Source organism: Leptonychotes weddellii, chromosome 1, assembly GCF_054177405.1.
Source record: "Leptonychotes weddellii isolate Sample4059 chromosome 1, ASM5417740v2, whole genome shotgun sequence".
Lineage (NCBI taxonomy): Eukaryota > Metazoa > Chordata > Mammalia > Carnivora > Phocidae > Leptonychotes > Leptonychotes weddellii.
Genome location: NC_138369.1, coordinates 176,659,390 through 176,686,758, shown reverse-complemented (window position 1 = coordinate 176,686,758; position 27,369 = coordinate 176,659,390). Strand labels below are relative to the sequence as shown.

General features: G+C 39.9%; 3 protein-coding genes and 1 pseudogene across 9 annotated transcripts in view; 1 reads left to right on the top strand and 3 right to left on the bottom strand.

Annotated features, from left to right (window-relative positions):
- The window catches only part of GABPA (GA binding protein transcription factor subunit alpha), a 33,306-nt gene extending 23,279 nt beyond the window's left edge, over positions 1–10,027 (bottom strand). The window contains exons 1-4 of one of the 4 annotated variants that reach the window (XM_081798996.1): positions 9,375–9,513; positions 8,300–8,414; positions 3,056–3,158; positions 618–762 (exon numbers count right to left, since the gene is read on the bottom strand). In XM_081798996.1, the coding sequence (XP_081655122.1) occupies positions 618–762; positions 3,056–3,132 (222 nt within the window). In that variant the 5' untranslated portion in view covers positions 3,133–3,158; positions 8,300–8,414; positions 9,375–9,513. Of the gene's footprint in view, positions 1–617; positions 763–3,055; positions 3,159–5,933; positions 8,261–8,299; positions 8,415–9,374; positions 9,521–9,886 lie in introns of those variants that run through there. The other 3 variants (XM_081798981.1, XM_081798976.1, XM_081798989.1) reach the window with 3 other exon arrangements.
- Positions 1–27,369, bottom strand: part of JAM2 (junctional adhesion molecule 2) — a 427,760-nt gene that overhangs the window by 350,486 nt on the left and 49,905 nt on the right. The gene's annotated exons all lie outside the window — the stretch shown is intronic.
- On the top strand, positions 9,729–19,575 carry ATP5PF (ATP synthase peripheral stalk subunit F6). 4 transcript variants are annotated; one of them, XM_006743890.3, is made up of 4 exons: positions 9,729–9,968; positions 14,055–14,231; positions 18,725–18,849; positions 19,407–19,575. In XM_006743890.3, the coding sequence occupies exons 2-4, from the start codon at positions 14,068–14,070 to the stop codon at positions 19,442–19,444; spliced, it is 327 nt and encodes a 108-aa protein (XP_006743953.1). In that variant the 5' UTR covers positions 9,729–9,968; positions 14,055–14,067; the 3' UTR covers positions 19,445–19,575. The 4 variants fall into 4 exon arrangements, with proteins under 4 accessions (XP_006743953.1, XP_006743950.1, XP_030895598.1 ...); XM_006743887.3 differs by lacking the exon at positions 9,729–9,968 and adding an exon at positions 10,003–10,101; XM_031039738.2 differs by lacking the exon at positions 9,729–9,968 and adding an exon at positions 10,006–10,113.
- On the bottom strand, positions 23,055–27,363 carry LOC115944465 (ubiquitin-conjugating enzyme E2 D3 pseudogene; annotated as a pseudogene).

Genomic DNA, 27,369 nt, shown 5'->3' with positions numbered 1-27,369 from the left:
AAAGAAGCTAAAAGCTAGTTAGGAATGAAGTGTGAGGAGGACACACTTCCAAGTTCCAAAGTCAATGTGCTTCTCACTACTTTATGTTTAGGCTCTGATTCACATTTATTTAAACCTATTTCATATTTGTCAAAGTAAAAAGCAAATGTTTAATTTAGTACTCAAGACTTTTTTTTCTAAGTAGGCTACACACCCAGTGTGGAGCCTGATGCAGGGCTTGAACTCATGACCCTGAGATCAAGACCTGAGCTGAGATCAAGAGTTGGACGCTTAACCCACTGAGCCACCCAGCTGCCGCTAGTACTCAATCTTTTAGATACAATTTTAAATGGAGGGAATTTTGCTGGAAGAACTTTTATTTTTAAATGCTTAAATTTTGTAATACAGGTCAAATTTAGTTATAAAGACTACAGCTATAGAGATAAAAGGCTAACAAAAAAATATTTCTGGGTGCCTGGCTGGCTCAGCTGGTCGAGCATGTGACTCTTGCCCTGGGGGTTGTAAGTTCCAGCCCCACATCAGGTGTAGAGATTACTTAAAAATAAAATCTTAAAAAAAAAAAAATTCCAATGCAGACTTAAATGCTGAAATATAAATCTCAAAAGAAAACAAATTACCTGGATATCTTGCAGGCAAATTTCATGAGCATCCAAAGAACACTGTAGTCTTGGTTCTAGTAGTTTCTTTAAATTGCCTATTGGCTCATTGATGTCTATAGCCTGGCTTACACATTCAGCTGGGGTGTAGGCTTGTTCTACAATACTAATAAAGTTAAAGGATATAATGGTTAACAAATATTTCTACCCTGGATATTAAAGTCTGGTTTTTGAAACTCATTTCTGCATAGACACTATTCATAGTGGTAGGCTTATCACCAACTAGTGTTGCCAAACTGAATACTAAATTGCAGAGAAATGCTAGCATGAAATTTAAAGCACCCCTGCAAACAAATCTCCTTAGATATATATATATGTAGCTAAGTGTATATATATACATATAAATATTGCATATACAATATTTACAGGGAAACAAAAATACTACATTTTCAACTTATTTTGAAAAATTTTAGAATGGAAAATAAAAGTCCCCTCAAAATTTGTATGCCATCTCTACTAGTCAATTTCCTTTCCCAACATAAATAAATGTACATAATAAGGCATGAAAATATAAGTTATATAAAATACTTTCCATTTAATTTGAGATCTACTGGTTATAATCAGTATAAGTCCACATTAAAAAAAATACATTCCTGCTTTAAAACTCTGAAGTTCTTTTATATTGTTATTTCATACTTTGAATTCTATGAAATCATGAGTGCCTTGAGGGTAAAATCTTTGGCAAATAATTCTTTTTTTCAAATCCTTATATGAAATCAAAGAGAAAACAGACTCAAGTATCTATAAATCGGTGAATATGGAATTCAATTAAGTTTCACACCATGTTTACTTTTAATATGATTTAATTCTCATTTGTAGTTGTCAAAGACAGCATCATGTATTTAAAAATTTGTCAAGTTCCATTTTCACATAAATTCCAAGTATAATGCGATATATGCATCATATTCAATAAATGTATATAGCCTAAATTTCTTCTAATACTTTAAAAATTTATAGTAGACCATTCATTAAAACAAAGATTATTTTTAAATGATAGTAAACTATTATTACTATTATTTTTGTTAAGGTAAATTAATTGGGTCTTTTGGCTAAGTATTTCTACCAAATTCTTTAGTGACAGTAAAATAGGCTGTAATTTTCTTTTTCTGTAACAATCATTCTTTAAAAGAAATGTCACCTTTAGATTGGTAAAGACCTATTTTATGTGAGCTCAACATTTAAAAAATGTTTAAATATTGTGCTGTCACCATTTAAACCCTGGGAAACTTCATGCAAAAATCTGAATTTCTCCCGAAAAACTGGATGATCTCACATCACTGGACCTAAATTCCTGCACAACAACTATGTAGTGCAGCTTCATAGCAGCAAATGCTCTTTTACGGCTACTCCCCAGGTTAACATAGTAACTATCAATTTCTTACATGAGGCATCTGCAAAGATTTTCTGTAAAGGGCCAAACAGTAAACACTTTAGGATATGTGGGCCATTTGTGTATACATAAAAATAAATATATCCACATATGTATGTATAAACACACATGCACACATACATATATGTATCTGATAATTGAGAGGAGAAAAGAGCATACTCAAACATGTTGAAAAGTTCTATTAAAAATTTAAGGTTTTAAATCTCAGCTCGACTCTCAACACTCAGCATCCCTGGCAACCTTAGTGATTTTGTCCATTCAACAGAGTTGTTCTAAACCTTCATTTATTCCACAGAAGTCCTCTATTACTCTTTAGTTCCTTTTACTTTCAACATATTATCTCATCTCCTGCTTTATAGAGAAACATAAGGACCACTAGCCATCATCTTCCTCAAGCTTCTTCTTGACTCTCAAATCTTTTACCCAGACTGTGTCCCTGGATTCTGAACTCATTACCACCGCTCTACCTCTTTAATGGAGTAATAGTCCATTACTATCCCCAAAACTAACACCTTTCACTGCACTATATACTTAGTACTGTGCACGTAATTATCCATATACCTGTATGCCTCCTCAAATACAATGTGGCCTCTGTAAGAGCAGGTTACTGTCTCATTTATTCATATATTCCTGACAGCTACTAGTTTATAGCAGTTACTTATAGATATTTGTTAAGTTATTTCAGTTTGTGAATTAAACTCTTTCTGAAATAAAAGTAACCAGCACTGAGGAAAGGAAAAAGAATCAAACCGTGCCCTAGTGGAAGGAACCATCACAATCAATTGCTTCATCATTATCAGCTATATTTATTACTACCTTTACTTTAAAACGGTCTTTCCCTCCCAGCTACAAAGCAATTAAGTCAAAGGTAAAAAAGCAATACATTATCCCACAAAATGCTGAGGTCAGTTGGAAAAAAAAAGTCTCCCCAAAACTATGACTTGATTCTTAATTTTAAGTAGTTATGCTGATAATTATAAAAAGTGGTAAATGCAGGAAAAAAACCAACCTTTCTTCTGTGCACTCTGGTTTCTCTGTCCCATCAATCTCAATTTCTATCAGCTCCTCTGCTTCTCTTTTAGTCATGGTTGGAGTATTTCAAAAGCTCAGTCCTGCAAGAGTTAAAACTTAAGACATTTTGAAATTATCTGAACAAACAGAAATGCTATACAAAAAGCAGAAATCCAATTTAAATAAAATCAGAGTTAGGTAAGCAGAAGAGGAAGTAATCTTACATATAAAAGAAAATCCACAAATGATATTTACATTAACCTAACATGACTTTTTCATCATTTCATTGTATTTACTGGGATATTTTCTGGCCCAAATTCTAAGTCAATGAGTTACTTCAAAATCAAGTGAAAGGTATGTCAATTCTTTACAGCAACTCAGTCTTAATAATGAATTCAAACCTGCACCTTAAAAATTAACACGGAGATGAATTATAGTTGTTCAGCTAAAAGGTGTATTTTAGTAGCAAAATTTACTGCAAAGCATTGTAATAATAAAGTGACATAAAGTTAATCAGAGCTGGTATTTGTTACAAATTACATCTTATAAAGGCAGCACAATATTTTAAAACAGCAAAATAAAGTAACAAATTATAGATATGCTTATATTGCCCTGATTACACATTAGAATTTTTTTTATTTTTTAGATGTAGTTTTATATATTTTAAACCAGTAATTTCAGTTTTTGATTCTCTCATGTAAAATTACCTGCTGCTTTAAACTACCATTGATACAAAATCATTACAATTTTTAAAATACTAAATAATGCAAAAAACAGCTGTGTATATTGGTATTTCTTTGTGGCCATTTCTGAGGTATTAATGCTGTTAAGTTCCAGGTTGTTCCTTCTCGTTGTTGGTCAATGAATTTGTCTTTAGACTCCATATATTGTCTCAGTCCAGAGTAGAGTTTTCTAAGTGCCTCTGACTCTTTGACTTATATCTGGTATTCTATTATTTGCAAAGGAGTCTCCCACTTACAAGATTTGACAAAATGAAGACTTCCAATATTCATTCCTAATAATAATAATCACTATTTCCTGAGCACCAGGCACAAGCATTTAAATGCTTTATAATCTTTACAACAGAACAATCTTGAGTCTACCCTCATATGAAAACTCTCCAGAGGCTAGTGAGGCTCGGCTGCATTTGGCTCCACGTCATACCTTAGGTGCAACAACCTAACTACACATCATTCTAGGTGAGGCTGAACTGTGGTTTGTTCAAAGATAGGCTCTATATTGCGAGAACCACCACTGTCTCTAACCTGGAATACCGCCACGGCCTCCGCTAACAGGTTTTCCTATTTCTGTGCCTCTGTCCCCACCAAAGTCCATTCTCAGTCAATAGAACAGCCAGTGCGATCCTTTTTAAAACTGAAGTTACAGCATAGTGCTCTTTTGATCATTATCAGTCACAGTAATATCTAAAGACTTCACAGTGGCCAGCAAGGCCCTAAGAGATCTATCCCCCAACCCATTACTGCCCTGACTTCCACTCCTACACCAGCCTCCTTGCTAGTCCTTGCATCTTCCTGCCAAGCCTTTGGTCTTGCTGATGGGTCTGCCTGGCACCTACTTCCCTCAGCTGTCCTCCTGGCTAAATCCCTCACCTCTTTGATGTCTGCTCAAATCTCCTTTTCCCAGTGAGGTATATATACCATGACCACCCCATTTAATTCTGTAATCGGCCTCCTCTTTACCCGTTTACTCTTTCTTCTTGTCCATAGCACCTGTCCCTCTAACATACTTTATCATTAATTTCTGCATTCATTATCTTTTTTCCTCTGTTCTATTATCATCAAAGCACAAAGACCCAAATTGTCCAAGAGTGACTTCAGGAACTTAAAATTGTTTTGTCTAGATTACGGACTTTGCCAGCTTCCTGAAATAGGAGGAGTTTTGCCAGGTCTCAATTTCTCTAGGGACCAAACTCTCTGGAAGGCACAATAACCCAAAACTTGTGAATATATGAAGTTACATGGCAGAGGGCAATTAGGGTTACTAACCAGCCGATCTTAAAATAGAGATTATCCAGGGTTATCTAGCTGGATCCAACAAAAATCACAAGAGTCCTTAAAAATGGAAGAGGGAATCTGAAGAGATCCAGAGTGATTCAAAGCTAGAAAGATTTAACTGGCTGTGACTGGCTTTGAAGATGGAGGGAAGGAGCCACAAGCCAAGAACACAGGCAACCTCTAGAAGCTGAAAAAAGGAACAAATTCTTTCCTAGAACCTCTAGAAGAAACACAGTTCTGCTAATATCTGATTTTAGGCCAGAAAGACCTATTTCACACTTGATTTCCAGAACTGTATATAATTAATTGATGGTATATTTAAGCCACTAAATGTATAGTAATTTGTCACACAGTAGTACTAGAAAACTATCTTCTTTCCCACTTTAGAAGGGCTGTAACTCTCCTTAGGTCCCACAGTGTCCAGCAGCTGAGGAGCAGGTTTTCTGACAAGTTAGTCTCTAAACAGCTGGCACCTAAATCTAGACTGTCTGGTATAAAATGGTCAGATTTTCCCCACATTATCAAGGTTGCTCTCACACCTGCCCTATAAAAAGGAAGAACAGTAAGGGGATGGGGGTGGATACACAACATGCACACGCAGCAGACTGCCTAGGCCCCAGCAGACTTTTATTTTGGATGATGAAAGGATTAAGGACTTTTCTTGTTGACTTTGGACTATTTAAATCTTCCCTTTCCCCAGTAAAGCCTATCCCTTAACTGATGCTATGTATAAAATTGTGGAATTCATACTGAGAACTACTGCAAAACAACTGATGACCCAGTAGGGACCTACCTTACAGGACAACTTAAGGGTATTTGTTTATAGATGTATACAAAGTACTTAAAATTTAGGTGCCTTACCTTAGTTGGAATTCCATTAATATGTGTTGAAAAAATAAAAGCTATAAGTGCTATCACACATCAGATAAAACTGGCTCCAGATGCCTTCAAGGCTTAAGCATGAAAGGTAAAACTATAAAGCTAATAGAAGAAAATGGTGGGGAATTCTTTCGCAGTCTAAGGATAGAAAAGGATTTCTTGAACAAAATTCCAAACATATAAGCTCCAAGGACAAAAACTGATGGATTTCATTACATAAAAATTAAGATCTATGTTCAATAGACAGGCTACAGAGTGGAAAAATGTATTTCCAATATTCAAAAGTGACAAGGGAATAATAACTAGAATATTAGACAATAAATTCCTGCAAGTTGATAACCTCAAAAAAGTCAGGACATATTACAAAAGTAAAGCATAGGAAAAGGAAATTCACATGATAGAAAAGCAAAACAGCCAAGGATATGAAGAAATGCTCAAATTCAAATCACCCCCCAAAATGCAATTTAAAACAAATAACTATAACTCTATACTGTGCATGTTGATGTGTGTATAGAAAAAATTAGAAATTTGACTACAGAAGAGTTAGTAGGGATGTGAGGATGTAAAAATCCTCTGCCGCTAGTGATGGGGTACAGACAGGGGTGTGGCTATTTCGGAAAAAAAATCTAGCAGCACTTGCTCAAGTATGCCTGTATTTATGACCCAGCAATATTGCCCTTAGATAAGCATTACAGATATTTTCACACTGAATGATAATAGGATGTTCAGGACAGCTTTGTTGGTGATAGCTGGAAGATGAAACCAGTATGAGTTCCATGGTAAGAAAGCAGCACATGCTAGGAAACTTTATTAGCAGGTAGAAACAAAAAAATAATGTATACACACACAATCATAAAAATTATTCCCTGTAAGAAAAGGGAGAAACAGAATAAGGTTTAGAGCAGAACAACACTTAAAAAGATTACTTATGGGGAATCTGGGTGGCTCGGTTGGGTGGCCAACTGTTGGTTTCTGCTCAGGTCATGATCTCAGGGTCCTGGCATGGAGCCTCACAGCGGGCTCTAGCTCAGTGAAGAGTCTGTATTCTCTCACTCCTTCTGCCTGACTGCCCCCCCCCAACTCTTTCTCTAAAATAAATAAATAAATCTTTAAGAAAAAGAAATATCACTTATGTTTTATTTTCAGGCCTTACACTCATCATCCACTCTTACCTCCATTATTTACTTATTATTTTTTAACTAAGTAAGCTCCACACCCAACCTGGGGCTTGAACTCATGACCCTCAGATCAAGAGTCGCACGCTCTACCAACTGAGCCAGCCAGGCGCCCCTCCATAGCCAATTTAAAAAAAGAAAAATTAGGAAACAAGTGAAATTTCTGGGAACTATGGAAAAATAGAAATGAGGAAGTAACTAGGAGCTGAGAAATGGCCCTATAAGCTTCTCAGCAGGGATAACCGTAACTGGACTTAATACAAGCACTAAAACATGGAGTTGTTTAAAAGAAATTTATCCTGTGATCTTCCAAAAAAAGTTACAGATTAGTTGCCCACAAGGTGCCCAATAAAGCAAAATATGAGCCGTACATACTTTTGGGAAAAATCACGTTACTCATGGTCTCTAAATTCATCTTTCTCTCTCACTCTAAATCTAGTCTACAGAAGCAATGGAGAGGTTTGGGAAATTATCCAAAATCCACATCTTTGATATCAGAGTGGGTCTTAGCTTTTTTTCTGGAACCAATTTTCCAGAATTCTATGTCAATACCTAAGAAAATGGAGCCTCTTCACCTAAGGGCTGCCCCCTGATGCCCTGGTTTCTCCTAGATTAAATCTAACCTGAGGTTCACAACACTTCACAAAATGCATACAAATTAACTAAAAATTCCTAGAAAGGCTAGTTTTCTTTAAAATACAGTTATGTTTGTAACATTCTCTTTTGGAGCCACAGACAAATTTGAGGATTGTATTTCTTCATTGGAATGCATTATTAGTTTACAGAAGTTAGGACAACTTTGCCCAATGAAGGAAAATATAGGATTCCTAAACATAAGTATAGTATGGGAGTACCTGCAAGACTGACAGCACATTTTCCCAAGATAACAAATACTTTTAAATATCACAAGAAATTAAAGTACATTTTTGTTTTTAAAAATAAAATCAACAGTTAAGAAAAAATAAAGCACATATACCTGTGTGTGTAGATAGAGTGAGAAAGCAAGTGTGGAGAAAGATTAACACTTGGTGACCACCTGCCCCACCCCCGCCCCGGGAATTTTCACCATATAATTTGTTTTCCATGTGGATTTGAAGTTTTATAAATAAAAGTTGGAGAGAGATTTAACACAACAGTTTTAATTTAGTATCCAGCCTCCCTCTCATAACTCACCTCAATTTAACATTTAGCTCCTTATTTTGTTACTTCAACACTATATATCCTTCATTGCACGCATATATGCAATTCAGGTAAAAATGCCTTATGTCCACCTAGTGTCAGAATATGTCTTAAAAAAAAAAAAAAAGCTTGGAAAACCTGGATCAAAACTCCGAGACAGACAGGTTATTCCCCTAACGTTGCTCCTAAAGAGCTGACCAATTTCTTCTTAAGCTTAAGACAACACAGTACCTAGGAATGTTATCCCTGCCCAGCTCTTTGCTGCTGGGAACCTTTCTAAATCTTCGCTCCTCCCATGAGTCAGACCTGGAATTCCTGCTAGTAGAATTCGTTAGTGGAAAACTATTTATGAAGTGGACACTATTTCTAAATCACTACTCATCATCTTGCAAGGCAATATTAGGCACTGTTCTCCTTGCTATTAACCTAATCAAACTAGGATCACTAAATACACTGCAAACACGCACAAACGACTTATCTTCCAGTACACAAAATACTAAAAATGTTGGCAAGCTACATTAACCCATCGTTTTCCCCTTCTCTTACTTCCTCGTTTCTAAAATAAATTCCTACTGACACCATATACATTAATAAATGGCTTTGATGCAACTGTGGGGCAGTTCTAGAAAGACTGAGATGAAGTGAGAGCGCAACGCTGAGTTGGCGAGGAGACTGGTTTTGCACATTCCTCTGAAATCCCGGGGGCGTCAGGATCTCATCCCGACCGCGGCGACTGCAGACCGCCGCGGACGGCGGACAGGCGAGGAGGGGACAGCAAAGGAAGGGAGAAGCGAAGGGTGACACGGGCGGCCCGGGGCCCGGGGGCGCGCGGCTTCCCAGGGCCCCGCGCCGCGCGCCCCTCCCCTCCGCTCCCCGCACTGCCTCACCCGCCCCTCCCCACCCGGCTCCCTCAAGTCTCCACGAACGGAAATGGGAGTCACAGCGCCGGGGACCAGCGGAAACAAAACACAGAGGCGGCCGCGGGGGGGCCGCTGTGGGTGAGAAGGCCCCGGAACGAGGCCGGCCCGCGCGGGCCCGCGCTCCCTTCCTCCCCCGCGGCCGCACTCACCCGCTCCGGAATCGGCCCCGTGGCCCCCACCCGCGCTCCAGAGCCGGCTGAGAACAGCAGGGGCGCAGGCTCCACGTGCAGCGTCTCTCCCAGTAAGACCCGCAGCTCCCGCGATTCTAAGTGTGAGGCCCCTGGGCCCTTCCCGCGGAATCGGCGCTGAGAAACTCCAACCCCCCCTCCCGCCTCCCAGGCACCCCCGGGTCCGGGACTACAACTCCCAGCAGGTTGCGCGAAACGAACGCCCGAGGAAACGGAGGCTCACGAGGCACACGGGAGCCCAACGCCCCAATCCGGCTTTGTTTTATACTCTGACTTTCCGGGCATAATCATACTCGTCAACAACCCCAAAGAAAAGGATGCTGACTTGGGTCCGGGAGGATTGAACTAGGGAAAAGGCCAGTCAAAGTGCGCATGCGTACACATGAAAGATTCCAGGAGCTAAAAAGACAGCAGGTCAAGTTAGGCGAAGGAAAGATGGCGGAGGCTTCGCCAAGGGACCCGGAAGCACTTACCCTCTACTTCCTCCTCCTGTTTGGCTTCTGTCTCACCTAGAGCGGTCCGGTCGCAGACCGCCTCCGAGACGTTTCCTGTCCGGTGAGTGTCGACCGACTGAAACGGCGGCCCATAATGCATTGCGATGGCGGGCGCGTGGGTGGGGGCGGAGCCAGGGCCGGAAGTAGAACGGTGGCGGCCGCGGAGGCTGTGGCAGCCTGGGACTGAGTGCAAGGTGACTGGGAGGGTGGGTAGACTAGCTTGGCCTTTTGGGACTTAAGATTCCGGGTTTCTTATGGCGCCTGGGCTGCCTAGTACCTCTGTCCTTCAGGAGAATAGAGCAGCCCTCTGTCCCGGGCACCTTCACCGCCTGGTCCAGGGTCACTGTTGACCTCGCCGCTTTTAGGCCTTGAAGTTTGCGGTGGACTCGGTGTTCAGGCCTTGTAATACCTGCTCTGAGGGCAAACGGGTGGCACGGGAGGCAGGGAGGCCAGGGATTCTGGGGCCCGCGGCCCAGCTGGGGTTAGCCCAAGGTCATTCCCTTAGGGCGGGTCTGCAGCCAGGCCTGCCCTATCAGGGCGCACGGGAGATTGTGCCCAACTATTTAAGGCAGAATGAGGGAAATAGGTGATAGTAATCTTAAAAGTTTGCATTCCACCTAAAAATACTGATAGTGCAGTATTGTTTTCCACTCTCATTTTGCAGAACAATCCTACACCTCAACGCCAAGAAACGAGATGTTGACTGGGGGCCAGGGGAGTGCTTGAACTAGGGGTGAGGTCAAAGTTCGCAGGCGGGACAAACCAGGGTTTCCAGGAGGGAGAAAGAGAACGGGTCGGTTTAGGCGGGTTGGAAGAGGCGGCGAAAGGACTAATCTGTGGCTGGTCAGTCATCTCTGTAAACTGGAGAACCGTCCACCCTCTCAACACAGGTTCTCTGCGCAAGTGTACCCTTTCTTGCTGTGGCCTTCTCGTAGCACCCCGTAGTACTTGATTAGAGAACTTTCCGCACTTGGTATTTTACACCTAGTTGTGTAATAACGTATCTCCTGCGTGACAGTGGACTGATAGTGGACACTCCTACGTTAATCAGTGAAAAAACAAAAGGGAGTAAAAGAGAAGGAACAAGTTTTGATAGTGAGATTATGTGTTAATTTTTTTTTTTAAAGATTTTATTTATTTGAGAGAGAATGAGATAGAGAGAGAGAGAGCATGAGAGGGGAGGGTCAGAGGGAGAAGCAGACTCCCTGCCGAGCAGGGAGCCCGATGCGGGACTCAATCCAGGGACTCCAGGATCATGACCTGAGCCGAAGGCAGTCGCTTAACCAACTAAGCCACCCAGGCGCTCGAGATTATGTGTTCATTTTTTAGACAAGTTGAATTTGAGGACTTATTAAGGGAAGAGACCTGTTGGTTGTATGGGTTTGGGGTTCAGGAAAAAGGCCAAAATTAGAGACGTCATTTGGAAATCATTAATACTTAGATGATGATGGAGGGGTGGCTGGCTGGCTCAGGGTTGAGCATGCAACTCTTCATTTCCTGGTGGTGAGTTCAGGCCCCACGATGGGTGTAGAGCTTACTTAAAAAAAAGTAGATGATAGAAATTGAAAAAATGAAAATGGATTTTACCGAGTAGGAATAACACAATTTTTGCAAGAGTCAGAGCAAATTAACTGTGGGAATATGGGCAGTGTAATAACTTTCCTTAGACATAGTTTTATTATCTATGAAGGAGGGATAAGAACACTTACCTCTAATTATTAACAGTATCACTCTAATAGTACAAAGAGAGAGTATATATGTCAGTGCTTTGCAAAGTATTTTGGGCTGAACAAATGTTAGGTGACCTTATTGATTACTGTTAGCATGTCCTTATGTTTCCAGAAGGGAAAATATACCTTGAGTAGCACAATTTTTTAAGATAGGTCTGTGTCCAGTCAGATTCTACTGTGTAACCTTGGACCACATACTTAATCTCTAAGCCTTAGTTTCTGTGTATGTAAAATGGGAATGCTAGTAAGTAGCACCTTAAGGTTATTTGTTGTTTGCTTGGAGTCTTCTCAAGTATTTTTCTCTGATGAGGTGTAAGCGTGATATATGGTGAATTCTTTAATTTCTTTAGTTAGTTTGCTTTCATCCTGGTAGGTGAAGGATATTTTGTTTATTATGGGAGTTCTTTTGGTAGTTTTTATTTAAATTCTAGTTAACATACAGTGCAATATTGGTTTCAGGAGTAGAATTCAGTGATTTCATCACTTACATACAACACCTAGTACTCATCATAACAAGTGTCCTCCTTAATAACTATCACCCATCTAGCCCATCCTCCTACCCAGCCTCCCTCCATCAACCCTCAGTTTGTTCTCTTCTTTTGGTGGTTTTTATGTGCGAGTCCAGGGCTTCTCAACCTAGCACTATTGACATTTTGGACCCAATCTTTCTTTGTTGTGGGAAGACGGTTATTATTTTTGTGATTGTTATTATATTCCTGGCCTATACCCACTAGAGGCAAGTAACATCCAAGTCAGGACAACCAAAATGTCAAAAATGTCAACTATCTCTTGGGGGATACTGCCACCCCTACTCAAGAACCACTGTGCTACTCTACAGTCTTCTCACTTAGTGCTTCTCAAACTCTTAGTGGTAGACGACCATTTTTTCCCCCAACCCTTGCAGCTACTTTGGAAGAATACAATAAAAATGAGTTACTGGAAAAATTAGATGAAAGACAGTAGGGTGAAGACACACAAATACCAACTGATTTATTCAACAAATACATATTACTATGTCAAATTGCTATAAAAGTTTCAGCAATAATTCGTATACCACTGCTGGTCCACAGACCACACTTTGAGCACTTTAATACAAGTTCAGTGTCAGGATGACAATGATTATTATTAACAGGTAATTTTGGAACACCATGGGAATCATGTTAGTGTGACAGGTTTTCACTTTCAGGAATTTTACCAAGCTATATAGGTGTGAATCTTTTATTCCCATCCAACATAGGGTTGAGTAAACCCTGTTTAATAGACAGCATCAGGGCGCCTGAGTGGCTCAGTCGGTTAAGCGTCTGCCTTCGGCTCAGGTTATGATCCCGGGGTCCTGGGATCGAGTCCCGCATCGGGCTCCTTGCTCCGCAGGAAGCCTGCTTCTCCCTCTCCCACTCCCCCTGCTTGTGTTCCCTCTCTGACTGTGTCTCTCTCTGTCAAAAAAATAAATAAAATCTTAAAAAAAAAAAAAATAGACAGCATCTTTCTTAATCTGAGGGAAATTTCTTCTAATTATGGCTTCCTTATCTATTCCTTTTCTTTTGGAATTCTTGTTTGCATGTATTTGTTGTAATTTGGAATTTTTTTTTGCATTTGATCTTTCACAATACTAAATGAGGTCTCAGCTGAGATTGTCTTCTGTTTTATCTGCTGAAATGTTTTAGTTAGAAAATCATGTATTTTAGTTTTGGGAAGTCTAAGGACTTGGAGGTCTTTAAGTCCTTATTTTTCATTCTGTTTTATTGATTAGGTTGTACTGCTTGATTCTCTCTTGTTGGTGGGCTCCCTTGGGCTGGTTCTTTTGGACTTAGATGTGGTTGTTACACTATTCTTGAATGCCTGGAATCCTGCAGTTGTGACAGACAGCAGTTTCCCCTGCTGTGGGGCCTGTGAAGTAGAAACTTCCAGGCTATCAATCCTGGCTGAGGCAAGGATTTATCTCCAGTCTCTGCTCAGCTCCCTTTTGGCCTTTTGAGGGGTCAGGGAAAACTGGCACGTTAATTTGGGGGCCAGAGTTCTTTTCTGCCTTGGATGGGCAGTTTTCTAACACCCTACCTCAACTATGCCGTGTGGTCCAAGACTAAGTTTATGGAGAAGAAACACCTCATCCCAGATTTTCGCTTGCTTTCTGCATTTAACCCAGCGCACAGGCCTGATTTGTTCCTAACTGCTCCTAGGTCCCAGGGCCTTTTGGTTAAGAAGCAAAAAACTTGCAGTGGGGAGTGGTAAGGGGAAGGGAGCTCTGGTCAGGTGACTGTTCTTAGCATTCAGTGAGTTCTGGAATGATTTATGATTGAGTTCTGTAGCAGTTAGTGGAGTTAGATTCCCACTATGTGATATATTTAGAAGTGTTTTACAGTTACATGTATTTTAAAGTATATTTTAAAGTATATTAACATTCTGGTGCTTGTTTTCAGTAACAGAATCACCATGATTCTTCAGAGGCTCTTCAGGTTCTCCTCTCTCATTCGGTCTGCAGTCTCAGTTCATTTGAGGAGGAACATCGGTGTTACAGCAGTGGCATTTAATAAGGAACTTGATCCTGTACAGAAACTCTTCGTGGACAAGATTAGAGAATACAGAACTAAGCGGCAGTAAGTGGGTAGATAATCAACCATGGTGTAAATGTAAATATTCAAAGTATGTAAGTTTTGAGATGGGGGTAAAAATTACTTGGTATTTCAAAGTGTCTAAGATCTTCACTGAGCTGATCCCTGGCATAGAGGTTCATTAGGTGCTCTAAAAGAAGATAAAAATCTTGATTTGAAGTCCCAAATTTTATTTTCCTTATATGGGTTCCAAGGGAGAATTCCATTAAATCTATTGTCATTTCAGATATATCATTATTATAATATCATTTATTATAAAGTGGAGTCAGTTCTTAGAAGCACATGGGATCTTAGAAATCATTTAGGAACTATATTTGAAAAAACTAAGTCCCTTAGACATTAATTAGCCCAAAGTCATAAAACTAATCAGAGGAAAAACATCAAAATATTCTAACTCTCAATTTAGTGGCCCTTCTATGACATCATGATTTGGGGGGGGAATGTATGAACACAGCATTTTTTTTTTCCTTTCTTTCTTTTTTTTTTTTTTAAAGATTTTTTATTTATTTATTTGACAGGGACACAATGAAAGAGGGAACACAAGCAGGGGGAGTGGGAGAGGGAGAGGCAGGCTTCCCGCTGAGCAGGGAACCCGATGCGGGGCTCGATCCCAGGACCCTGGGATCATGACCCGAGCCGAAGGCAGACACTTAACAACTGAGCTACCCAGGCGCTCCCACAGCATTTTTTTTCTTTAATGCTATTTCCATAGTTACATATTTTTGGGAAGGTCAAAGGACAAAAGACACAGAAATGGCATAAAGCAAGTCCGGGATAAACATGATTGCAGAACCACACAGTTTTGGAGATAAATGATGACCTAAGCCATGAAATTCAACCCCCAAATCTTAGGAAAAGTGACATACATCAGTTCGGTGTTTTGTTTTATTTAGTTGTCTAGCATGTGCAAAGCACTGGGTATTAACTGTGGTGGGCCACAGAAAGAAGCCATATTGCATTTCCATAATCTTGAAATCTGGTAAGTGTAGAAAGCTTGTAGGTATGTATAAAGTAATAGATAAGGTAAAATGGATTAGAGCTCAGGTAGTGACACGAGTCAGTGTTTGGGGAGTTCACAGGAAGGAATGCTCCTTTCTAGCTGGAGGCATTTTGGAAGGTAGCTTGCAAGAGTGATTGTTTTATCTTGGCTTTGAAAGCACTGTTTGGGGTCCTTTATCCCTTTTGAGAATATGGATAGCTATGGATTATCCTCTCAGTTTAAAAAAAGTGAAGAATTCACTCACATAAATCACTCACATGATTTGCTCACTTATAGCTTGAAAGTGTTCTCAAACCCATGGAAGGCCATCCGTAGATACCCATACCTAGGGGTTTCCCTCAGGTTGTGAACAATTGGTGTGAAAGTCGGACAGATAAATGGGAGAGGGAGGAGGATATCTTTTAGGAGGAAAGAATGATGTGAGCTAAGGCATGAAAACTTGAAACCACAAAGTATATTTGGGAAATTGTGTCATGCTGTTTCCCAGGACTGTAGGGTATATGAGGAGTGTAGGGAGCAGTAAGAACAGGAATGGGATTGAAATGAGGGGATTATGAGAGGCCTTGATTATAGATGGGCAATTAAGGTATTATATGATAGGAATTTAAGAGGAATTAAAGGTTTTTGAGCAGGATGGTGGGGGTGGAACAAGATTAAGATTACTCTATTAGGGTAATTTAATCACAGTATTAGAACAATTGGAATAAGTAGAAAAGGAAGACAGACAGGGTAGGAAAATGTAATAATCCAAGCATTGGTTGATGAGAATCTTACTTTATAGCAGTGGGAATATAAAAGTGACAGTCAAGACATTGAGAGACTGAGAACTGGTCTTGGTTATCTGGTGGAGAGACAGAGGAGAGGGAACAGTTAAAGAACTCTGAGACTTTGAGACTGGGCAACTAACAAAAAGGTTTTGTCCTTCTCAAAACTAAGGAGGGAGAGAGCAAAGGGATTAAAATGAAATTCTGACAGCAATCTTACAGATCTTATCCTCATTTTATATTTGAGAAAAGCAAGGCTAAAAGTTTAGAATTTGTGTAAAATCACACTGTTCAGTAAGGAGATGAGCAGGGCTGGTTGGGGAATGTGAGTGTCTCCTGTCCAGAGGTATTGTAGTGTCTTAGTATTGATGCTGTTTGTACTTCAGCTGTCCAATAAGTCAATCCTGAGGTGTACTCATTCTTTTTTTCAAAGTAAGCTTTACACCCAACGTGGGGCTCAGACTCAGGACCCTCAAGAGTTGCATTCTCTACCCAGAGTCAGCCAGGTGTCTCTGAGGTGTACTCTTAATCTAAGGAGCCTATAGTTCATTCATTTGTGCATATGGTGTGGAGAAATGTTCTGCACATGGAGTCTGGCCTGGAATGCAGCTCTGACACTTACTAGTGCTGTGACCTTGGGCAGGTTATTTAACGTCTATACCTTCATTCATAGGATGATAATAACAGCACTGTTTCATAGGATGTTATTAAAATTGAGTGATTCAGTAAATTAGCCTAGTATGTTTTAAGTGAAATAAACAAGTATCCTTTGAGTGTCTACTTTGTTCTGGTCACCATGCTAAGTTCTGGGGATGTAGTAAGATGGGCTGGGAGACAGTTGAGGAGGTAGGTGATATCTTGCCTCTTTATCAGAAGAGTACATATTAAAGTTAAAACAGCCATCATCTATCAGTAACCAGTATATTGGTGAGACCGGCTGGCTCCTCTCAAAGCAGTTTCTAAACTTGTGGTCCCAAAGCTGGAAGACAATCATTAAAGTATCTGGTTGAAGGCTCTACCTAGACCTGCACTGTCTGTTTCATTAGCCATTATCCACATGTGACTATTGAAATCTAATTAATTATAATTAATTATGAATAAAAATTCAGTTCCTCAGTCACTTTAGTCACATTTCTAGTGCTCAGTAGCCAGATTTTGCTAGTAGCTACTTTACGAGACGGTGTAGATAACAGAGCATGTTTGTCATTATAGAAGGTTCTATTGCATGGGCTGATCTAGAAGAAAATTGGGTCCATGACAACAAACATCATTAACAAGTTCTTAAATTAGAGCTGTCTCTGTATTTTTTTGTGTAAATTCTGTAACATAAGGCCCTATACTTTTATCATAGTCATATGTGAAAATATTATTACCCTTCCTGGAATTCTCACTTAGAAAGTTGTTTATTGTTCATTGGTAGGCGGGCAGTAACGTGACAAACAGAATTTATGCAAAGAATTAGTTACATCTAATTGGCCCCACTGCTTGTCTGTGATGCTATATTTATCTTACCAAAGCACAACTCTAATGTTGTCATTTTATTCCCTAGTAAATAAAATACAAACTCGCAGACTTAACATTGCAGACCTCCCATGACCTGGGTCCTGCTGGCCCTTCCATCTAGATGGCTTATATTCTCTACATATAGCTAGTTCTTTATTACCTCCATATCTTTGCTTTTTCAGTCTTACAATGTATGAAATTAAAATCTGACCCAAATGAATGATTTGTCACATATGCCACCTTTTTAAGATGAAATTTTTCCCAATTAGCTCAGCAAGTGTGTTCTCTTCAGCTTGAGTTAGCTGTTTGATAGACTGTCTTTGAAGTTTATCAATAACTTTTTTTTTTTAAAGATTTTATTTATTTATTTGGGGGAGAGGGAGAGGGGGAGAAAGCATGAGAGGGGAGATGGTCAGAAGGAGAAGCAGACCCCCTGGCTGAGCAGGGAGCCTGATGCAAGACTCCATCCTGGGATTCTGGGATCATGACCTGAGCCAACGGCAGTTGCTTAACCAACTGAGCCACCCAGGCGTCCTGAAGTTTATCAGTAACTCTTATAGCACAAATGTTTCTAAACATGTTATTTTTTTTCCTAAATAGCAAAATCTCTGAGGTAGGAAATTTTTGCTAAGACCTTTTAGAAGCCATTTAGTGATGGCTGATTTAAATCAGGTAATAAAAAGAGATAACACTTTTATTGACCACTGTGTCATCTCACTCTGTGCCAGGTCCCACATTAAGTAGTACATGTGCATTATCTCTCTAATTCTCATAACACCACCATTAGGTAGGACCTTTAGTTTTAGGTGTGGAAACTAAAATTTTAGAGCGCTTCATGCCTTGCTCCGGTTTATGCAGTTTTAATACATTATAGAGCTGACATTCAAGCAGAAGCAGTCATTGACTCCAAGAGCCCATGGACTTAACCATCATATCTTACAGCAACTTAGACCTCAAGAGATTCTGACTTAATAAACATCCTTGATTAATCCAAACCTTGCATGTTAGAAGTTTGAAGTTGCCTTGTTTATGTGAAACATCATAAAAAAAAGTTTGAGTTGAAATTCAAATGGATATACTTTTTTTCAGAAAGAGTATTTTTCCCATGTGAATACTTTTAAAAGATCTATTGAAACTTGATGGTGAAAAGTAATTTTGTTTCTGTAAACTAGTGCACAAGATGAGTTTTTACCTGCTTGTTTACACAACAGGGCCTCTGGAGGACCCGTTGATACTGGCCCAGAGTACCAGCAAGACCTAGAGAGGGAGCTTTTTAAGCTTAAGCAAATGTATGGTAAAGCAGACATGAATACGTTCCCGGACTTCAAATTTGAAGGTAAGTGTCTTTAATCATGGATTCAGTCTTGTGGGAGATTATTTTAAGTTGAGCATATTTCTACTTTATACTTACTTGGATTGTTCAGAGGATTAAATGACAATCACACGTAAATTTATTAGGACAGTGACATTTGCATGAGAAGCTCTGGTATAAATGTTTGCCATTGGTATAGGAGATCATATAACAGGTTAAATGGTGAGGTTCTGAAATCAAACTCCCTGATCTTGAATCTTAACAAGATCACCTATGAAGTGTGTGATCTTGGATAGTTAACTGGTGACTGTTTCTCACCTGATCTTTGGGGAGAATTATATCTTCTTTGTGGTGGTTGAATTAAATGACATAATGTATGTGAAATCAGTTAATAGGGAGCCTGGTTTATAGTAAGGGCTGAATAAATCTTTAGCAATTGTTACGTTTCCATGTAGGTGTTTAAAAACAGTATTTACTAAAAAAAAATCAGAGGATTGATGAGTTAAATATTAAAGCCTTCTAGATAATGCATTTTATTGCAATATGGCTAAACTTGAACCTTTTTTTTTTCCTTTTCTTAGATCCTAAATTTGAAGTCATCGAAAAACCCCAGTCCTGAAGAAAGAATGTAAAATTTATTTGGTAATTTGTCCTAGACTAGTTGTACAGCTGTATCAGAATAAACATACATTTCTCAGCTGTCAAGTGTTCTTTTAATTCTGATTCCAAATAAATTATTTGGTGATGTTGGGTGTGCAGTTGAGTGTATTGAATTCTGTGTCTCGGCATCATTTTTAAATCCTCCCATTTAGTTACAGTGAATCAGGTGGAGACCTTGGATAAATTGGCTACAACTTGCCCATAACCCGCCAGACTCTAGTCTGTGCAGGGCTACCCTTTTAGTTGTGGAGACTTACTGCCTGAGGAGAGCCACCCTGACCTAAGGAATGTTTGCTGCAGAAGGATGTTACATCCGCTCCCAGAATATAAAGAAATGGCTTATAAACCTTTTATCATAGCTTTTCCAGGAAACTGGAGTTAAGTTTGAATATACACAGGAGCATCCATTGTGTTTTAACTACCATGTCCTCAAATACTAACTGCTTTTATCCTAATAGCCCGGGGCCCTCCTCTTCCCTTGCAGTTTATGATCAGAGGCTAGTACTGTGCTCCACAGACAGAGGAAGGAAAGCTGAGAGTGGGGTGGGGGTTCTATAAAGGAACTCCTTTGAAAGACGAAGCTGTATGGTGTGGTTTTGCCCAAGTGATGGAAGACCCAGCAAATCATGCACCGGATAGGTGGCCTAACAGGCATATCAAAATTTCAGTTACTGTAGATGGCTCGTTGAGCTCATTTCAAAAGAATAGATTTTTACTGTGGTGTGCCAGTCTAGCTGAAATCAGACCCACTTAGGAATACCTTTTCCAAAAGACCTATAAACATTTCCTAATGATAATAGCTGTGATTAAATTAGTAAGATGTGCAGAATTGGAATTGGGGTAAAGCAGTAGGAAGAAATGGCCCAGTTTCTTCAAATGATGCCGAGCAATGACAGTTCATTTCAACTACTTTTATTTAAATAATTGTAGACATTGAAACAATTTGATGTTTGATTATGGTAAGGTAATTGAAGAAGTCTAGTTGCTCAGGTCCTTTTTCTAACCTCCACCGAAACAACACCCACCTGTGGCAGGCGAGGTGCCTTGGGGTGCACAGTACAACTACCCATCTAGAGAAGGGCCTGACCCCTGTCAGCACACGCTTCACCTCCCTTATATTCCCCTCACTTCCCCCACTCAGTTTAGTTGAATTTTACCTTTTATAATTTCACACCTACTTTCTCATACATTTTTTTTTTTAAAGATTTTTATTTATTTATTTGAGAGAGCGAGAATGAGAGACAGAGCATGAGAGGGAGGAGGGTCAGAGGGAGAAGCAGGCTCCCCGCTGAGCAGGGAGCCTGATGCGGGACTCGATCCCGGGACTCCAGGATCATGACCTGAGCCGAAGGCAGTCGCTTAACCAACTGAGCCACCCAGGCACCCTCTCATACACTTTTTAAAAATCTGTCTTGGAACTATTTGGAGTTTGCTGTAACATCGCAGTCTCTTCATTCATTCTGTAAACATAAGGATTCTGTTTGTGACTGACTACAAGAATACTGTGTTAAGTACCCTACTCCCCTGCCCTACATCATAGGGCATTTATTACTAACTTCTGAGCTGGGAAGTGCTTTTTTTTCCGGCTGGATGTGAAAGCCCTTATCTTCAGATCCCCTTCCTCTTTCTGGTGAGGCTGCCGCAACTCTGCAACTCCAGCCTTTCTTCGCCACTTCAGTCGGCCAGTGCACTCCTTATCCTGAACTTAACGCCGTAGATGTTTGTCACAAACGACCTCAATCTTATAGGCTTTAGTGTTGAAAATGGCTCTTCTCCCATGCCTGGTGTTACAGGTTGAATTGTGTTCCCCTAAAATTCATTTGTGGAAATCCTAAGCCCCAGATCCTCACGATATGGTTGTATTTGGGAATAGGACTTCTAAAGGGGATTAAGTAAAAATTAGGTCTTTAGGGTGGGCCTGAATCCAATCTGCCTAGCATTCTTAAAAGAAGAGGAAATCTGAGTTGAAAAGTACAGAGAACTGGAAAGGGACATAATGTCTGTTACTTACCTAGTGTTACCTTTAATAATAATAAGCAAAGAGGGCTTCTGTTTCAGGCAATTCTTACTTAAATCCATTCCGTGTAGGATTTTTTGGTGTTAGCGATTACTAGTTCTCCTTTGCTGCCCTTGCTGTGGGGGCTCATAAATGCTGGCTCTCTCTGGTTAGGTGCTGTGTGTATAAGTTCTTGGGGGGCTCTGTGGGCTAAGAGGTCTTCCCATTGCACAGATTACCCGAAGTGGGAGGTCCACTCCAACTCATCTCTTCCCAACTGCCCTCTGTTCCCATCCCAGTGGCACAGTCTTGTTTCAGATGTTTTATCTCAGTAAGACACTGGCAAGAGCCTCAAGGCCCACTACTTTCAATGATGCCTACTTGACCATGAGAAATTCATATATCCTTGCCCTAAGAAATCATGGGAAAATAGGTCCTTCACCACTCCCCTGCTGTCTTTCTTAATATCTTTTCCAACTCTTTCTCCCTGCTCAAATAGCTATTTCCTTCTTGGCAGCCACCTTCAGTTTTTGCAAGTGATTTCTCTTTAAAATTCTCTGTACTTGCCTTGGGGGATGAGTCAGGTAATAGAATGTACAACTTGGACAAATTCATTTTGTCTCACAGTTTGGACAATTCATTCTCTCTCTCACCATTCCTCCCCACCCTCAATCCATCCATATACACTTTATAACAGCTTGTGTGGTAGGGTAAAAGGGAGAGGACTGGGGTAATGATTTCAGGGTAGCACCCTTATCTTCGTGAACATCAAAGGGGATATTTGTACCTTAGAACATGTACTTATCTTCGGCCTTCGGGCAACAGAAGATGTCCCAATCAACATTCTGTTAACATGAATGTATCATATCTTTATGTATAATACTTTTTCTCATGTTCTTGGCTATATGTTATCCTAAAATTTAAAAAAACCATTTTCTTTTTTAAGATTTTTTTTTTTTTTTTTTTGAGACAGAGAGAACGAGAGAGAGAGCACATGAGAGGGGGGAGGGTCAGAGGCAGAAGCAGGCTCCCCACCGAGCAGGGAACCCGATGCGGGACTCTATCCCGGGACTCCAGGATCATGACCTGAGCCGGAGGCAGTCGCTTAACCAACTGAGCCACCCAGGCGCCCGAAAAACCATTTTCTTGACCTATAGTAACTTCAGTATAATTTTTGCTAGTTAAATATTTGGAAGGAAATTGAGTTTGAGAATGAAAAGTCACATGGGCAAGGGCAGCTTGAGAAATCCAACCACAGATCTTAGGAAGCTTCAGTTTTTACACCACCTTTAGGAAGCACTTAAGAGGTAGCACATTCAACGTTAAAAACATCATGAGGTGGACTTTTAAAACCATCCGCCCTCAGTTTTAGAGAACTTAAACAGGTCCTCTGTTGACACAACTATTCACTTATTTTGAGAGCATTTTCTTAGTAGAAAGCATAAAGACATTTTATACTCTAGTATGTCTCAGTACTCTTTTTAAAAACTTGGGCAAATAAAAATACAACATATTTTTAAAAGTCATAAACAAGAGTAAATAGAAAGTGTTAAACGAAATTTAACTGAGGAAATCTTAAAGACCTTAGTGGCTTTATTTGACAATTTATGAATCAGGGAGCATCCAGTCTAAAATAGAAAAGTGCCCTGAAGAGCTATACAAAATGACTTTTATAGGCAGAAGGGGGTGGGACAAGTAAGTTACAAGCAGAGTGGATTGGCTGTGGCAAGGTCACCTTCCTTTAGGGGACTGGAGGGGTCTATCGGGCAGGTTACCTCACTAGTCTGACCAGGCAATTCCAGATTGACTGGTTTTAGATACCACTTCTGGGAGAGGTTGAAACTGTAGTTAAGTTTGGTATTAAAGTCTTGGTTTGATGATTTGGACTTAGCACAAATGTCTCCATTTTAGAGTATGTTGTCTCTCTTTTTTTTTTGGTTTATGCAACTTTATTGAAGGAAAATATATCAATTACTAGCAGAGCTATTAGTTGATTACTCATCCATTGACAACTTGCATCATTTATTCAGTGCTATATTAAACAGTGTATTGGAAGATAGATTAACTACTAGCTCCAAGCCTCCTAACAATTTAAATGAGAATTACAAAATGTTTGAGACCCTATCTTGGAATACAAAAGGTGTTTGACTTCCAATTTCCATTCTCTGTAGAACAAAAACAGGTCACTCCTTTATTGACATGCATAAACTACATCACATTTTCTGTTCTGCTGATGCTATAAATTCAATACCAATTCTCCAGCCACATCAGTTATGAGCATAAAGTATATCATGTAACCTCAAATCTCTAATAGTGGAAGCCTTAAAAAAAAGACTGGATGCTAGAATAATGCTGCTTCCTTTGATGTGACAACTGAGCATCCATCTCCCTCCCCCTCAGATGATTTCTTCAGCATGTTAGAGCAGTGAGGAATGGTTTTAGTCTCATAACCAAGTTAGAGTGAAGACATTGGCCACATAATACACATGCTCCATTTTTTAAAAAATTCTGAATCTTGGGCAACTGTTCTCTTGTAACTACTTTACAGTTTCTAAAAGCAGTTACTGTCCAAAGCTGGAAGAACTTAAGTCTTCTCAGATGAGCATGTGAATGAATGGAGGGAGGTAAACAAAAAATAAAATTAAAAAAGATGAGGTCTGATAGGGGAACAGCTGGATAAGAAAATCAAAAAAGGAACAGTAATTTAAAGTTTATTCCAGCTGTAATGCGGGTTATTCTGACTTTAAGGTAGCATCACATGGCATACTTCTGAGTCCATTCCCGAGATATTCTGTTGTACTTATCTCTGTCTGTTTTATAGATCCATGCAATCTCTGGCTCTAGGGGGTCATCTGGGTTTGGATCACATAGCAGTGAACAAATGGATAAAAGAACTTCAGAAATAGTTAAAGCAGGAGACCATTGTGATCTTAGAATATCAAGACAAATGCTGCCATTACTGTTAATATTTGGATGATAAATTCTTGTTGTACATGCAACCTTATGGTTTGAAGGGGTAGTCTGTGGGAAAATGAATTGTCAAAAAGAATACACCGCCTTGATATGGGCTGTCATTAGGTCCCATAATTGTGGCTTGCCAATGAAACATATCATCCCCAGCTGGACCTGCAGAACATTGTGCTGGAGGGTCACGGGCCAGATCACTAAGTTCCTTATTAATCCGTTTCAGTGCCATAGTCTGTGCTTTTTGTCTGGCTCCTCTCTCTCTCGGTGTGTGCTCAAAGGTCTGGCCAAAACTCTTGATTATCCGGGCGGCAGGGAAGGATTGTCTCTTCGTCTCCCACCGGCTCTGCCAGACACAGGCGCAGAGGGGCCGGGGCCTCCCTCGAGCTGCGGCCTCGGCCTCCTCCCCGCGCGGCAGCTGGTGCCTCCCCGGCCCTACGAGGCTCACGCGCACGACACTAGAGTATGTTGTCTCTTTTTAAACAGTATCATCAACAAATAAAAATGTACCTTTTACTTTGAATTTCCTCACCAGTTATTACTCCTAAAAGTGTCCCAAACTCTCATAGAACAAAGGATGGAAAATTAGGATGGAAAACTGGAAACAAGAAACAAAGGATGGAAAATTAAATTTTAACAAAATTTGAAGGTTGGAAAAGTATCTTAAGATCTTTTTAAGAACTGTGTGGAAATGGATGCCTAATAACAAAGGAGTGGGAGAAGAGGGAAACAGTTTCTGTCCAGCTTTAATTCATGGAGCAATAATTTGTGTCACTTTGCATAATAAATGAACTGAATTATAATAACATTGCAGAATGTAATACTTTATTAATAATCTAAATCTGTGGAGAAATTTTATTAGTTACCCTTTCACAAGTGCTCTTGGTTTTTAAAAATTCATTCAGCATTTATTAGATACCAACTACACATCAGATACTGTTTAATACATGCATAGTGTATTATGAAATAAAAACCAGTAATTGCCATAAAAAAAAATCAACCAAGTGCTATGGAGACTCAAAGAAGAAACTTCTTCCAGCAGGAGGAATGAGGGAAAGCCTCATAGAGGTGAAATTTGAGCTGTCCCTCAAATAGTAAATAGATTTTCCCAATTTTCTTGATCAGGAGAATCAGCATTCCAGGGGAGGAAAACATTGCATTCTTGAAATAAAATGACCCTTGTTCAGTTTGACAGGTGCATAAGGCAACCAAAGTAGAACAGTGGAACATTTGGCTAGATAGGTAGGTTGTGACAATAGGACGAGACGTGTATGTGAGGGGGTGGGGGAAGCCTTGAACTCCGGGCTAAGGAATTTAGCCCTTAGGGAAAAAAGCGGAAGATTTTTATCAAGGGGAAGGGAGAAAAGGGAGAAGGGGACTGACCTTGCTCTAGAAGTCATGACTAAGAAGAGAGAGTATTTGAGGGAGGAAGGTCCCAGAAGATAAAACTTGAGATAGTAACAAAGGCCTGAGGTGAAAAGGATGACAGCAGTGACAATCCTGGAATGAGCCAGTGCAGGGTGGAGTGGATGAATAAGAGGAGGTAGAAGATGGGCAGATGTAGAGACAGGAAGGGTACGAGTGCTAGAATTTAAACGTATTCATCACGGTTAGCTTCAATATTAAAAAAAAATAATACTGAGATTAGAGATTTGGGCATCCGTGGTGAGGGGAGAGTGGCTGAGAACAGAACGGCCCACCACAGCGCTGAGCCTGGGTTGTGGGGACAGGGAAGACAGAACAATGTTACGAGCTGTGAGCCTAGGGAGGGGTCCACTTGCCAGAGGTTACTAAAGGTGAAGGGAAGGTGTGGCACAAGAGGAGAACTTAAGAATTTAAAAGGAATGTAAATTTAAATTTAAAAGGAGCTAAATAAAACACCTTGTGTGAACATCCTGCATCAGATGGACCTGGGTCTTGTAAACCGTGAGTCCTCACTTAGCTCCATGAACTTGGTGGACTGACTCTGAGTCTCAGATTCCTTGCCTGCTAATGATGACATGACCAGCTTTATTTTTTAAAAATATATATTTATTTAAGCGAGAAAGAGAGAGGGAGAGAGAGAATCTGGAGCAGGCTCCACGGGGCTCCATCTCACGCCCCTGAGATCACGACCTGAGCTGAAATCAAGAGTCAGGTGCTTAACTGACTGAGCTACCCAGGTGCCTCATGATATATAATATCGTTGAGATGAATGAGATTGTATACACCCTCCCCTCCATCTGCTCCCACCGGACATATATAAAATGTTCAAATAGTTTAGACTTTTTCTTTGCAGAGCATTTTTGTCAGCATTTGAGAGGCTGGCAGGCATCCAGATAAAGATGATGAGATTCTAATCTTAAGCAGCTAAAGAGCTAGCCTTGTAGCTACAGATGGTAAGAGGGGGTAGTTTGCTGGGTTTTGCTGAACAATAGGTGGGTGACTCTTGCCCTGCACCAGTTAAATGGGCCTAAAAAGTTGAACAAGTTTTTTTATTAATGTAGCCTTTAATCAAACAAAACCACTCGTGAGATGAAGGAAGTTCTTTGCAAAGTTGTACTAAAAAAACAATTGTTCCACATTTAGTTAGGTTAAACCTCCAACTAAAAATAAATTAAATCTAGTTACAAAAGCAACAATGATAATTAAAATAAAACTTGCTCTTAGACATTTCAGAGCCCTAATCCTTATACAACACAATTTCACTGCAGGAAAATAAAATCAAAATGCTCTATGAATTATAATGGGGTTTTACCAATTGTTAATATTCAAGTCCCTCAAAAGCAAATGGAAAACAAGTCCAGACACAAGTGGATATAATATTGAGCACAATATTATATTATATCCTTTGTGTGGGAGAAGGCATTCTCCACACAATGATTTCTACTTAGCTACATACAATATATTAAGATACTGTACAATACATATTTAACTCAAAGAAA